This window comes from Gymnoscopelus braueri, assembly GCF_963280865.1.
Source record: "Gymnoscopelus braueri genome assembly, chromosome: 7".
In the NCBI taxonomy this organism is placed as follows: domain Eukaryota; kingdom Metazoa; phylum Chordata; class Actinopteri; order Myctophiformes; family Myctophidae; genus Gymnoscopelus; species Gymnoscopelus braueri.
Genome location: NC_137608.1, coordinates 23,551,866 through 23,565,866, shown reverse-complemented (window position 1 = coordinate 23,565,866; position 14,001 = coordinate 23,551,866). Strand labels below are relative to the sequence as shown.

The following is a 14,001-nucleotide window of genomic DNA, read 5'->3' as shown; positions in this document are numbered from 1 at the left end:
CAGAGAATACCACAGTAGAACGAGACATAAGTTAGATACGTTCTCAGCATTTTCGGCAGTTTATTTGAAAAACACATACAAAAAGATCATATACAAGACAATAAATAAAAAAGGAGACAGAACAGTTTGGGTTAAGCTATGCAACTTTTTGCATCATCATTAGTAATAAATACAGTACAAAATCCACCCAGAGTGAATCTAAAGATTTTCCACAATATTCACTGATCATGTTATTCTTCATTATGATTTAGCTATTGCTTTCATATTATTGATACATACTTCTACTTTTCTATAAAATACTCAAGATCATAAAACATTGCGCGGTTACAGCAAAACAGCAGTGTGTTGTACAAAGATGGCCACTTCCCTTTTTCACTGGCAGGTTAATAATCAACATTTTTTCAGCAGCAAAGAAACATCTGAAATATTCAAGAAGGTACAGCATCATATTAAACACATCTACAGAGCTACTCCCACGTACACATAGGAAAACCTGAGAAGGACATGCATTAAAAAGCTTGTGCTTTAAGATCTACTGTTCATTCCGGTTCACCAGCTTGAGTTAATACTATGGCTACTGTCCAGTTCGCTCTGGAGTAATGGGGTACACTGTGGAGGGCATGGGGTAAGGCCAGTGATAGCAGGAAATGAAATAATAGTAAGACCAGCCAGCGTTATTCCAATCCAATAAATGGTACAATAATAAGCAGGATTAGTAGAATATTATTAAGAAATGCACACCGAAAATGTGGTTAGCTTATTATCCCCAGGTGTAAAACACGCTATCTATATTGTATACCACAGTAATACACCAGAAATTTGCTCAACATAAATCAATAGCTCAGGTTAGCATGTTAGCCACCTCCTCGGCCCAACACAAACATCGCAATTGCCAGCAATACATAGTTCCAAATAATACAGTTCATTATGTGGGTCCTAAATAAGCACTGAACTGAGATCCAGATAGTATGGATTATCATAAACATGGTCAAATCAAAAAACAAAACACGACACCCATAAACTCCAAATTAAATATGGTTGATTACTGAAAGTAAAGCTGTATCATACTTCAAAAGCAAGCCAGTTGTTGAGCCATGCTAAGACAAAGGGGCTATATGCCATCACCATCTGCTTGATCCAGTTCATCCACAAGACTCAAGCAGAGGATAAAATTCTAAACAAAAAAGTAAAAGAAAAGAAATGACATGGATGGAATGTAATCCAGATCAACAGCACCATGCTGGCTAGAAATAGTGTTTAGAACACCCCTAGTCAATATTCAACAAGTTTCTTTTTTTCTCCTTTGAAAAAGAAAACACAAATGGCATGCAAAAGCATCCCCACCAACCAATGCATAATGAGGTATTCTTTTTTTTTTTGTTCAATATTTTGTTATTTCTAAATAAATATATTGATTAAATTGCAAAGTTATGAGATAGAGACATTAAATACTCCACCACAATAGCTAGCTAGCTACAGTTAGTAATAAATAATGATTGTTAAATACTTAAGGCATCTTTAATCACAGCATTCTATGTGAACTAGCAAGCCTCCATGTTCATCCATCTGTAGTATTTTCTTTTTTTGGATGGAGGTTTCATACGAAGGAAAAAGGAAAAATGCAACACAAACAGTCAAGTTACCCTCCAAAAGACCACGAGGAAGCATGGAGATACTTTCAACTGAATACAAACACATAATCTAGGACAAGGAGACCCCACACCACCAAACCAAAAAGATCAGGCAACTCCATATTATAGTGCATTTACAAAAACACAAGCTACATTATAACAACAATAAATATGTTTTTGCAGCATTGCAGCTATTTCTTCAATATGGTAAAGATGGACACAAGCACTAAGCGTATTAGTACCATGTCCAAATTGGCATGAGAGCAAAAATCATATGACAAATAATTTAAAGAAAGGGGGGAAAAAAGAGAGAAAGAAACATATGGAAGAAAGAGACAATCTAACGAAAATTCGAACTTAATGTTAAGAAGAAGAATTGTTTGGTATTTTTTAATGGATGGCTTTTTCTCCCTTTCACCCTCCTTCAAGTGAACTAATCCGACATGGTTCATGCATGATATAGAGAAAACGGCTTCTATCACTGAACTTATTATGGTCGTTCTAGCAATACCATACACTACTACCATGAAGACAATCATACACATTCTAGCACATATCATAGGCAAACTAGTTTTACTTTTCCCTGTAACACCAGACAGTCTTTTATCAAATGATGGGAGCAACTTAGATTGAAATGAACTGAGCCAAAACACAACGGAGGCAATTCACTATAGAAATCACATGTGCTTGTTCAATAGGCAATAAGGTTCTGGTAATAGGTCATACAAATGTCGTTCTCAATTCACTTCAACGGCAAGACTCAGGCACTGCATCCTCAAGCCCATGCCAGCCTCTCATGATCATGCCATGAATGAGGCGACGGATACCAAGTTGCTGTTCGACACAGACCTACTAGCAGCAGTCATTAGGAGAGAAAATGCTACGCTGGTCTTATGCTTCATTTATAAGCCGTTGTACGGCGGTGTCGCTTGGCAAAAAATAGCAAATCTATTACTTGTTGTGAGCGTGCAGATCCGCTATTTTCGCAGAGCGGCACGTCGTACGACAAAGTATAAATCAGGCCTTAGCCCGGTGTCCAAGGGCAACTTGGATCTCATCAGGATGAGTAGGGGGAGGAGGGGGGTTACTAGGTGCATTCTCGTCCTCCGCTATGGATGAGTGGTGGTCATCAGAATCATAGTATACGGTTCACATGCACAGACACAGTCCCTGTTTCTACTGCTCCACAATAACAACACAGCCCAAGCCTGCCATACAGCATGCACATCTGAAAGGCCTCTGCTCTAGGGTATTAGAGGCCCAACTACGACACTACACAGATCACTGGAAGCCATGCCTGCAGGTAGCGGATTTAGCATCGACTCCGATGGCATCTACTAACTGTAAATCCAAAACCGTGATAGACGAGAGAGAGGGGGGGAGGGGGTTGTTTGTTTTTTTGTCTTTTTTTCACACAGCTACCTCCTTCCTCAGTGCCTATGAAGACTTCACCTACCACCAGACATCCCCACGCAGTCGTACTTGCCCTGTCTGTAGATTTATTTTTCACATACGTACATATTTCTTGAAGCGAAAGGCTCTTTTTTTTTTCTTTTTCTTTTTTTTGCTTGCTACACAACACTGTTACTCTGTAAATACTTATTCAGCACTACACTCCAGTACACCACGGGCATTCAGCTACAAGAGTTCACACTAGACAACCTCATGCTAATCATTTGATAATGTTCTGTACAGATGTGCTGAGGGAGGGCTGGGCTAGAGTGCAGCTTAAAGGATTTTTCACAGGCCTGGGGGGCAGAGGGTTAAATGTAATGGCAGAGAAATGGCTTCTACCACAAAACCACAAACCTTTTAAAATTATTTTGAAAACAGCCAACCTACAAGGTCACAACACGTTGCGATGCGACATGTGAGCTCGTAGATTGTCTATATTTTAGAATATTTTATAAATTCTTTGTGGTTAAATGGTTAAGTGGATAATCTGACAGACAATCACAGGGAGCCTCAGCACATCTGTCCATACATACATTTCGCCTCCAATCGTTTGTCAATCTGTTTGGACATCCACCTATCCCGATCCGTCCGTCCGTCCGTCCGTCCTTCCGTCCGTCCACGTTACGCGTGAACCCCCGTTCCCTGTCGTGTTGTGTGTGAGTGTGCTTTGTTGATCCCTCTGTCACATTGGTTGTCTTCTTCGGCTGGCTCAGAAGGCAGGCTTGTTGAGTGATGCAGAGGGAGGAAGAGGGACGTTTGGCAGAGCTTCCCCCTTGGGGGAAGGGAGGGGCGGGGGGGAGGATTACAAGACCAGATCCAAAGCTGCAAGGGTCAGGAGGAGGAGGCATCAACTGTCTGGGGTCAGCTGGGTCTCAATGTCCACTCTGCATATGGGGCACTTCCTGCTGGTGGCCAGCCACTGGTCCACACACGCCTGGTGGAAGAGGTGCATGCAGGGTAATCTCCTGAGCAGGGGGATGATAGAAGACAGAATATACTGTTAAGGTGGAAGGTTTAAAAAAAGAAGAAAAAAAGAGAAGGAAATCCAGACAGCGTATCAATCGCTAACGTTAGAACAAGGGTGCAATTCACTGTATAGTGAGATCGTTCTTTTAAAAGAACATTTGGTGAGAGGAACTGCTACTAAACTGGGCTATCCTACTGTCAACGGCATTGAAGTGACTTGCCGATGACTCACAGCTGTGTGTCCTCCAGTCTATGAGTCAGAAAGTATAATACGAGCTTTGACAGTGGGCACAGAGGTTTGAGAAAAATAGTGTCTGAGGAATCCCACCAAAATAGATATTACTTAATATTATATAATCGCACCATATTATCCCTCTTCACTGTAGAATAGATCAAAATGTACTCAGGTTATTCTTTCTTTTGTTATTCCACTTCCAGTAGAAAATCTTGTATGCTAACTTGAGCTAACACTGGTCATGCGCTATACGATTTTGTGAAAGGATTTGCCTCATAGCCATAATATACAGCTAGATTTTACTTAGCAATAATTCTGAAGAGGTTTAGCCGTCTATAAGTGAGTCAATCCAGAGCTAATGTCACAAACCGCTGAACTGATCAGCACCACATTTCTTTAAAAATATATATACTGCATATATATATTTATAGGAGCACTCAGTCTACTTGCTCTGTGTCTGTGTGGACAGTTCAGAAACCTTCCTCCAATGACGTCATCGGTGGATATTCCAAGCTATTGGGAACTACAGCCTTTCTCTTCCTGGAAAGTTTTTTATGAATTTTTTATGACCACAGATTATGTCATTGATGGAAGGTTACTGAACTGTCTGCAGCCCACCTCTGAGACGTAGAGCAAGTAGACAGAAATGAGCATTAGTGAGGACCAATTATAATGAAGGCTAAAAATGGGTGAAGTGCTCCTTTAACTTTAATTCTATAATGGAGCCCAGTGTGGCATGGACTGATTAGGAGTGCATCTGGTGGGAGCGTGCATTCTCCCAAAATAGTGATCAACACAATCATTAGCACTTCCACACCACAGAGTAAGGTTAACAGGGAAATTCTGCATGTTGGTGACATCACATGCAACAGGCATCTTGTCAGAGAGGACCGTCTAATCTCAAAAGACAACATTCTCGACATCAGTGGTTCTCAATCTTTTTGGCTTCCGTACAGTTCTGAAAGTACACACTTTATCTGACAACAACATTTTGCTTACAAACCTGCAAGAGAAAACAATAGCTAGCATACAATGATATGACTGATTGCAATTTGTGCCTCCTGAGCACTTATATAAAACTGTAGCCATAACATTAAGTCCAGTTTTAATGTCAATATGTTCATGAAAGAGCTAAATGGCTAATTGGATTGAGCAATCTATTCTGTTGGATTTAATTTGCTTGAACAGGTTCACTTAAGGTTTGTCAATGTTTTATCATTTAAGGAGTAGTTCACCCAAATAATTACGTATTTTCTATCAATTACAAACCCCATGTGAAGCCTTGAATTCATGGAGAGTTCTTGTCGCCTGAGCCAATAATTTGATGACCGGCATACTCAAAAAAACTCCTACTGAGTCTCCTATTGACCGATGACCTGGTCATCAAATGATTGGCTCAGGAATGCGACAAAAGCAAAATAATCTTCCATTGAAATAAGAAATCTCAGAAAGATCCAGAGTACCGTAATTAATGTTTCACCATTCCAGTGAACTTCATTCGGGAAAAGATGCCTGTATGAATAGGGGCGGGTGGTATGAATTTATTCCCTTTCAAGAAACGGCAATTTACGAATGTATGGTTATACCTGACATCCTCCGCGTCTTCGAGCATCGACAGACAGATAGTACATTTTTCATCAGTGTCCAACTCCTCGTCTTCCAGACACATTTTCAGGTCCATGGGTATTCTCTGGAGCGGGAAAGCAAACAAAGGCAAACAATGAGGTAAATTATACAGTGTGTGCTGTGCAGTTGGAACGGGTAAGAGCTGTCATTTTGCTGCCATGGCTGTCATGAGACACGGTCCTGCACAAAATCAAAGAGGTACCTCCTTAATCCACTAAGACCGGGAACGCATCCGTGTCATTTTAGATTTTTAGCTATAACCATCATCTTATACTTTGGCTATTCAAAAATAGCAGATATACAAGCTCATAGCGCGTCACCGAGTGCCGCGCTATGAGCTTGTAGATCTGCTATTTTTGAAAAATCTTGAAAATGTGTGCAAATCTTTGAATATATAAATGTTTAAAGCCAACATTTTTTACTTCTGCTTCTGGGGGGTCCCTGGAACAAAATATTTTGAGATGGGGGTTGGCGGCCAAATACATATAATTTTTTGGGTGGTCCTTGACATGAAAACGTTTGAGAACCACTGATATAGTTACATAGTAACTGTTAGGATTTAGAAGACATTTTGTAGAATCGGAACCTCAGGCTTTAATGGGTTAAGGTAGTCACATTCACTCAAATCTGATCCCATCTGCAATACTGGGGGTGGAGGGGGTGGGGGGGTGGAGGCTGGATCAACTACAATGGAATCAACAACATCCTCTTATTCTGATATTCCAACACCTTCCGAATCCAGGTGTTGTTAATTAAAGATGCAAAGGGTGTTTTTTTTAATTCATTTCACACGCAAATCCTCTGCAGCAGGCTGAGAGATGAGTCATCCCTCGCTCTGAGTCGGACCTACTGCAGACCTGTCTGACTTATATCTGTTGACAGAGAAATGTGTCTGAGCATTTGCTCCTCTCTAGCCAACGTTCCCTTCTTTTTCATACCAGTTCGTTTATATGAATTTCACCCCCATATATTTAGGGCTGTCATGATTAAAAAATTTAAGTTGACGATTAATTGTCACACAAATAATTGCAATTGACGATTTAAGTTTATGGCATTGAACACTGGAACGTATGAATTAAAATGTTATTTCTGTTTGCCTTTTAAGGCTTTGAAATCACAAATTGCACGGAGCAGATATGACAAATAACTGTAATAATAATTTTATACTTTCAAAAAATTATTTAAATAGCGGAAATAGCTGATCTACTGCTATTTCTGCTATTTCTGGTAAATGTTTGAAAATGTATGAACATTTTTCAACATGGAAACGATGTTAATTGCCCCAAAATAAATGCGATTATCTCAAATAATTGGGATTAGGCGTTGGGATGTCGCGAATTGTGACAGGCCTACATATTATGTGCCCACTGATGTATTGCATCATACGGCACCACATCAAGCACAACTTGTGTTCTGTAAGGATTGGGTTCTTCTGTCTTACCTTCTTATACTTGTGGGGGAAAGTGAACCTCTCTATGGTGGTCTGAACTGCTCCACGGTTCACGCTGCCAAGCCTATCCTCCAACTGCAGAAGCTCCTACGAAGGGAACAAGAGCAGGGGAAAAACATAAGATCCAAGGAAAAAACAAGCCTTTTTAGTACAATTGGTATTTGACAAAAGAAATGGAAGAACTGCTATCCCGGAATCACCAGCCAAGTTTAAAACCAAATCAGACGGTAAATAAGAATATCTATGGAGAAAGACTACATGATGGAGGGTTTCAGAGAAAAAGCTGGTATTTTAATGGTCATGAATGGCTGAGCCTTACTCAGCAAATAGATGTTGAGCCATAGGGTGCTCGAGTCCTCAGTGACAGGTCAAATGACAAGAAAATTGTCTCAAGATTAAATACATTTGAAGAGATTTGGAATCCATAAAGAAAGAAAATCGGTTACACACTTGAGCCTGACGGGAGCATCGGTCACAGATGATGATAAATTAGGCAAGACAGGTGTGTCTGATGAAGAGAGAGGAAGGAGCGAGGGCGGCCGAACGTACCTCATAACTCTCTCTAACAGCAGACGCGTGGCGGGAGGGGTTGAGACTCTGCAGTGCCAGCAAGTGGAGCTGGGGGTATGGATAGTTTCTGATCTCATGAACAACCTGGAAGATAACAAGCGAACATCACTCCTGCAATGGGAAAATCAGGGATGGCTTCGGATGGCCAGCCCATAAGAGAATTGTGGGGGGGTTCCCCAAATTCCATGCGTATGAAATAAGAGCAAAATGGCCACTGTGTGAATATGGTCAAATCTTTTAAACTTTCGTTGACACATTACTGTCATGATTAGACTGCGCTGAGGTGGGCTTACCACTTGCGTTGAGGCGTTGTTTCTGGGGAAGTGGTGCATCCTGGGAGAGGTCAAGTAGTGCTGATAGTGCTGTGGTAAAGGATGGATGTGGTACTGGTGGGGGGGAAGCCCAGCATCCACACTCAGGTCCCTAGACAAGACAATGAACACCAAAACATGTTTTAGTATCAGAATGTTTGTGTACACCCATAATAGTTGTATAAGATAACCGCTTTGCGGCATCTCATTTTACCTTGTCTCATCTATTTATTCAACTCTATTGGGTGGTTTTCTTACCAGTCTGTTCCCTCAGCCAGATAACGGGGCTGCTGGACCACAGGCTGAGGGGGGACGTGGAGAGGAGGCGCAAACTCGTACCCAGGCCGCAGTCTGTGGGGCTGATGAGGAACTCTCTCTGGGGTGCGTCTGTTTAAAGGAGGATTAACAATGTTTACACTGTATTAGTTGCATCCGTTGCAAACTGCATGTGGTCAGGTTCCAGAAGTAAAGAAAGGTACCTTAAATGTGGTATTAACGCTTCCTTACAAGAAAAGAAACTGACCACACACAAAACTATGTTTTGTAGAAATAGCAGGTAGCTGGAACCGTATGGCCATGCATAAAACAATATAGCGTCATGTTTTTTTGTTTATGAACAGCGCCTTTTTATTGCCAACTTCTACAGTTGGTCCTAGTAAGAGCATTGGGAGGGTTCACTGGGAGGAAGTAATGCATGTGGAGGAATACCCTATTCCTCCTAGTTCCATGCGTCCTGACAAAGATGTAGCTAGAGCAGCGACAGAGGTCACCCTCCCCACCTTGGCCAAACATGGCCATTTGAGTTTATATGGACGCTCGGCCAAGCTGGAGGCACCGCCGGGGAGGATTCAAACCCCTATTCTCCACAGTGGGTGGGCAAGAACTACCCCTGCATCACCTTGAGTGCCCCCCAGCATTCATCCCTTTAACATGAAGCGGGGTCCATACCTGGAGGGTGGCAGGATGTGTCGGTGCTGGGCCTCGAGGATCTGTTGCTGGAGGAGGTATTGCTGGTGTAATGCCTGAGGTAGGAAGGGAGGGGCAGGGATGTCCTGGAACTGGGGTGCGGGCAGGGGGTTGAGGGGCGCGTGGAGCGGGGGGCCATGCTGGTGGCCAGGAGGGGCCAGGTGGGGGTTAATGCCTGACTGGGGCTGCCCGGGGTGTGGCATGGGGAAGTCCATGGGCAGCGGCGCCTGAGGACCTAACTGGAAGTGCCGGCAAGAGGTAGCATGACTGTGCTGCTGCTGCTGCTGTTGTTGCTGCTGCTGCCGGTTGAAATGGGATCCTGTGAGGGGGAGGATAAGAGTGCTCGTCAGACAGCTCAAGATGAGATGAGGTAGAATTTACTGTGGGTGAAAATGTGGTGTCACTGTGTGTGTAACATCTTAATGAAGCCCTAACGCTTACCTATGGTGAAACATACGTCTGTGGGATGGGAAAGTGATGATTACCACAAGTCCCATGACATCGAATACCACTGCACTGTGTGAACTTTCAAACGTGATTAAATGGTCTTTGATATCCTATTCCGCGCTGTGGTTCGATTGCCACTCCTGGTCTTCTGATTCTTAAGGCAATAAGACGGGACCAGAACAAGCGATTGGCTTAACAACCAATAACTTGAATATAACATCCAGTGCAATTCTTGGAAATTATGGCCAGTAGGTTGCTGCATTTGGGTGAAATCCATTGCAATTCAACCAATCTTTCAATAGATGTACTGCTTATTTACTTAAAATCTCTCTACACAGTAGATCTTATGGAAACAAAGCAACCCCTTGACTAGACTTACAAAGTGACTCAAAGTAATAAATTCATTATTTCATAGTCTATCTTTGCCTCTGACAATATTATTCTTCTCCCATACATACTGTACAGTTCTGCATGCTCCTCTAGCCCATTACCATTCGTGAGTTTAGAGGAAATAGCTTGAATGCCATTTCTGTGCTTTTCTGCTCTCACTAACCACAGCTATTTGGCAGCTGGGGAGTGAAACGACAGCAGTTGAGGCTCCAAGGGGAGAAAGACAGGCCTACATGTGTTATGGCACAATATGGTTTTACTACTGTGCTTAGACTTACACGCTTTCATTATTAGGTAAAGGTTGTGAAGTTACAACGACAAATGTAAAACATATTAGGCCTCTTGGGAATACCTTGGCAATAGGAAACTAAATAACATCTGCACAGGAATGCTCCATTTACTGTGCACCGTTACAACCCATCTGCCGTAACTCAAAAGCAGTATGCGTTACTCCAAGTATAACAGAGCGTGATTTACATAAAATAATTCCATTTCATTTTTGCCCTGCTTTGATGGTGTAAAAGACATGTATGGCAAGTTCTGATGGAAACAGTTTAACTCTTTGAAAAAAACATGAGGAAATAGGCAAACATCTACATTGCATTTACTAGGGAGCACACTTGAAATCTGCAGCACTGCTGTAGCACATCCAGCGGAATTAACAAAAAACAGATTGTGTGTTCTGGTAAATAATCCTCATCTGTTTTTTTTTCTCAAATTTTTTTCTGCACTACCATAAACCAGACAAGGGATGACCTTGGTGCCCTTGGTCTCGAGGCTCACACTCAGGACTGTACAGAAGCACGCTGCATTTTCAAGTGTCTCAAGTGAAAACAACCACCATGAATGACAGCAGATAGACTCAATCAGGGCTTGTGATGAAGAAAGCTTGAAAATTGTCTATCTTTGTCACAGCGGGAGAGGAGGTGGGTGGGGTGGAGGGGTGGGGGGCAGGTAGGGACAAGGGAGAGGGAGGACAATAAATGGAAATCAGCAAGAAGCACACTGAAGGTTAGGAAAAACACTATATTCTTTATTGAAAAATATTAGTATATGTGGAATTTGTGTTTTTTTTTTTCTGTAATAATAATAGTATATAATACCATGCAACAAAAATAAACAACATAGACTGAAGGCAAGGCCCACCATGCTCCATATAGGGTTAAAAGAACAAAAGCGGCATCCAATGAGCAAACGTGTTGGCTACAGCACATGATTCCAGTACAGCAGGGTACATCTTTACTACAGAAAGATTACATTGGATTTTCACTAGTCAATGTAGAAAAAACAAAAAACAAAAAATTATGAATCATAAATGTGACCATGCATTTTAAGTACTATTACCAGAACAAAAAGGTAAAGAGAGACCACAACCAAACAATAAAGACGTTATTACTAATAGAGGATATTTTAGCAGTGCAGGTCAGGAGATAGGCATCCCTGTGAAATGGATAGCATTTTGGCCTTTGTTAGTGGGGGGGAAATTGGGACGTGATGAACCACCAGTGAGTAGGTTTTGCTTTCTTTAGGTTTAGGGATTTGTTTTGCCCTCAAAAGGCCAAACAGACCTGACAATTCAGTGTGTTTCAAAGCTTAGAAATTTGCAGGGGGAACAAAGGATTACACAAAAATGGAGACAGTTATGGCAGGTTGTTGTGTGCAGGTGCAGTGTACGTTTAATCATTTGAAGTGATCACATAGCAGCATTGGCAAGAATGCTGAGTGGATATGTTTTAAGCTGATCAATAGACGGGCATGCATATGATTCCAAATTGCATGCGTTTAATTAAATGTCATCTGAGTCATGTACAATGCACCTTGTGTGGAGAAGAGGAGGATGAGCCAATATCTGGTGTTCAACAATGCAGTGCGGTAATTGAAATCATGCAAAATGTATCCACTTTACAGGAATTTACAGCATGTTGTCTATCAAGACTGAATGGGAGGTACACAATGACATTCAATTGATCATCTAGAAGGAGCTACAAATGTTTATGCTACAGCAATTTGACAGAAAAAATAAAAGACAAAAGGTGCTCTGCTAAAGGTGTTAGCTATTTTTTTTAGTCCGTTTAACATGGAAATCTATGGCTGAATACATTCTTAGGAGGGGGTGCTTTTTAATACCAATGTCGTCTTCTGATGGAAAGAGGAAATGAAGAAGGGATTCACAATACAGCTAAATGCAGAGAACAGGCAGAGGCCACGCCACACCACACAGCAGCAGATGATCATTAGCTACACAATGGGGGGACGACATAGATCTGATAAATGCAGAATGTAGAGCCAGCCTCGATACTATGAAACAGGGAATAAGAACAGAAATAAAAGCACAATGAAATCATTGATGCCACTGTTGTGAAATTAATGTTACACTGTAGCTTGATTAAAAATAGACCTGACACTGTAACGGTATGTTTTGGGTTGTTTGTCCAGACAGCTTCAAACAGCTGCTGCTTTAGGTTTTGCCAAATGCTAATTAAAACGACGAGTGATGACAATGTTGACACGGAAGTGAGCGTCAATTAATCAATCAGGTTTTTTTTAAAATCATTTAAGCGTCTCAATTAAATCAATCGGCCTGTTTAACGTGATGAATTTGTGATGGTCGCAAACAGCAGCAGCAGATGATCTTCAAATGACATCATCCAGACACAGATAAGCTGACTGGCTGGCAGGGCTCCGGCTATTTTGCGGTGTTTAATAGTTCAAATAAACCATAACGTCACGGTAGGAAAAAAAAAAAGACGCATCCTAAACATTAACAATAAATAGCACATTTTTTGGGATTCGTTGATTAATGCTGTGTATCGCAAATTCTACGCAGGTTCTTTGTGTGATTTATCCGAGTCTTCCTTAGACCTTCCAACCCGAACGTGTGAAATGTTTCAGTGGAGGATGTTCCAGTTCCAGTAAATAGTCTGAGCCCAACCAGCCAGTTAGCTTCTCTTTGAAGTGGCGACATTTTTTATCTTACAATAGGACACAATTACAACAGGCGACATACAAGTCACTTGGTATTTTATACGTGTCGTTATCGAATAAAAAGTCAAAACTATGTCACGTTTCGGGTAATTTTTGTCCTCTTATTTTGTTCCGTCCGATTTGAGGAAGCTAAGGTAGCGCGATGCTAACACAACAGCTAGCAGGGGCTAAGCTAGCTCTAGCTAGCAGCTGCAGTGTGAATATTAAGATAAACAGGGCACATGTTTGTTGGGGGATTTAAAACCGATATACATACTGTACCTCTATTTCTTACTGAGCCGAATACGGGAAGAACCAGATATCCGACATGCACTAAAACCATCCTTGGATCCTGGTCTTATCTTTCCGTTGGGGTTCTTTTTGGAGAGATAGAACAGCCCATGCGGATCTCTCTACATTCAGACGGTTAACGGCATCTAACGGTTCGGTTGTCTGACGGTGTCTGACTGGAGTAGACTGGAGCCCCGACGACGGGAATGGACACGATGGCGCTGTTCAAAATCCGCAAAACCGCGCCATCTACAGGCCCGTTGGGCTCACTTCACTCGGCTGACAAAGCAGCAGACGTGTCGTTTTGTATCCGACACGAAAGGGGGCGATATTACTGGACTGTGTGATGATGATGATTAAACACAGGCATTTAATCATCATCAACATTATCATAATCGGGGATTTTTTGTGTTATTGTTAAACATTTAAGATAAAAAAGGCTACTGTAGCAGCTTTAATAACAATAATAGAATTTGTGTGTGTGTGTGTGTGTGTGTGTGTGTGTGTGTGTGTGTGTGTGTGTGTGTGTGTGTGTGTGTGTGTGTGTGTGTGTGTGTGTGTGTGTGTGTGTAACCACACACACCACCAAACTAAACACATAGAGATGGACAAGTGAATTAACAACAAAGCTCTTGCTTAAAGGATTACAAACAAAAAACATTGAACTGAAATATTCAAACAGATAAATAATCAACATAT

General features: G+C 41.6%; 1 protein-coding gene across 3 annotated transcripts; it reads right to left on the bottom strand.

Moving 5' to 3' along the window:
* Positions 1–48: 48 nt before the first annotated feature.
* On the bottom strand, positions 49–13,453 carry ark2cb (arkadia (RNF111) C-terminal like ring finger ubiquitin ligase 2Cb). 3 transcript variants are annotated; one of them, XM_080434374.1, is made up of 9 exons: positions 13,294–13,436; positions 9,652–12,345; positions 9,193–9,529; positions 8,503–8,631; positions 8,227–8,356; positions 7,913–8,017; positions 7,355–7,450; positions 5,874–5,977; positions 49–4,051 (listed from the first exon to the last, which is right to left on the bottom strand). In XM_080434374.1, the coding sequence occupies exons 3-9, from the start codon at positions 9,423–9,425 to the stop codon at positions 3,934–3,936; spliced, it is 915 nt and encodes a 304-aa protein (XP_080290500.1). In that variant the 5' UTR covers positions 9,426–9,529; positions 9,652–12,345; positions 13,294–13,436; the 3' UTR covers positions 49–3,933. The 3 variants fall into 3 exon arrangements, with proteins under 3 accessions (XP_080290500.1, XP_080290498.1, XP_080290499.1); XM_080434372.1 differs by lacking the exon at positions 9,652–12,345 and having other exon boundaries at positions 13,294–13,453; XM_080434373.1 differs by having other exon boundaries at positions 9,193–12,345.
* Positions 13,454–14,001: the final 548 nt, after the last annotated feature.

Excerpts from the sequence above, each read along its gene's own strand:
- ark2cb (XM_080434372.1), bottom strand. The coding sequence starts at position 13,354 with ATGGTTTTAGTGCATGTCGGATATCTGGTTCTTCCCGTATTCGGCTCA. Across the intron at positions 9,530-13,293 it reads CGGCTCAGTAAGAAATAGAG|GATCCCATTTCAACCGGCAG; the intron begins GTACAGTATGTA and ends TCCCCCTCACAG. Across the intron at positions 8,357-8,502 it reads CTGGCTGAGGGAACAGACTG|GGACCTGAGTGTGGATGCTG; the intron begins GTAAGAAAACCA and ends TGTCTTGTCTAG.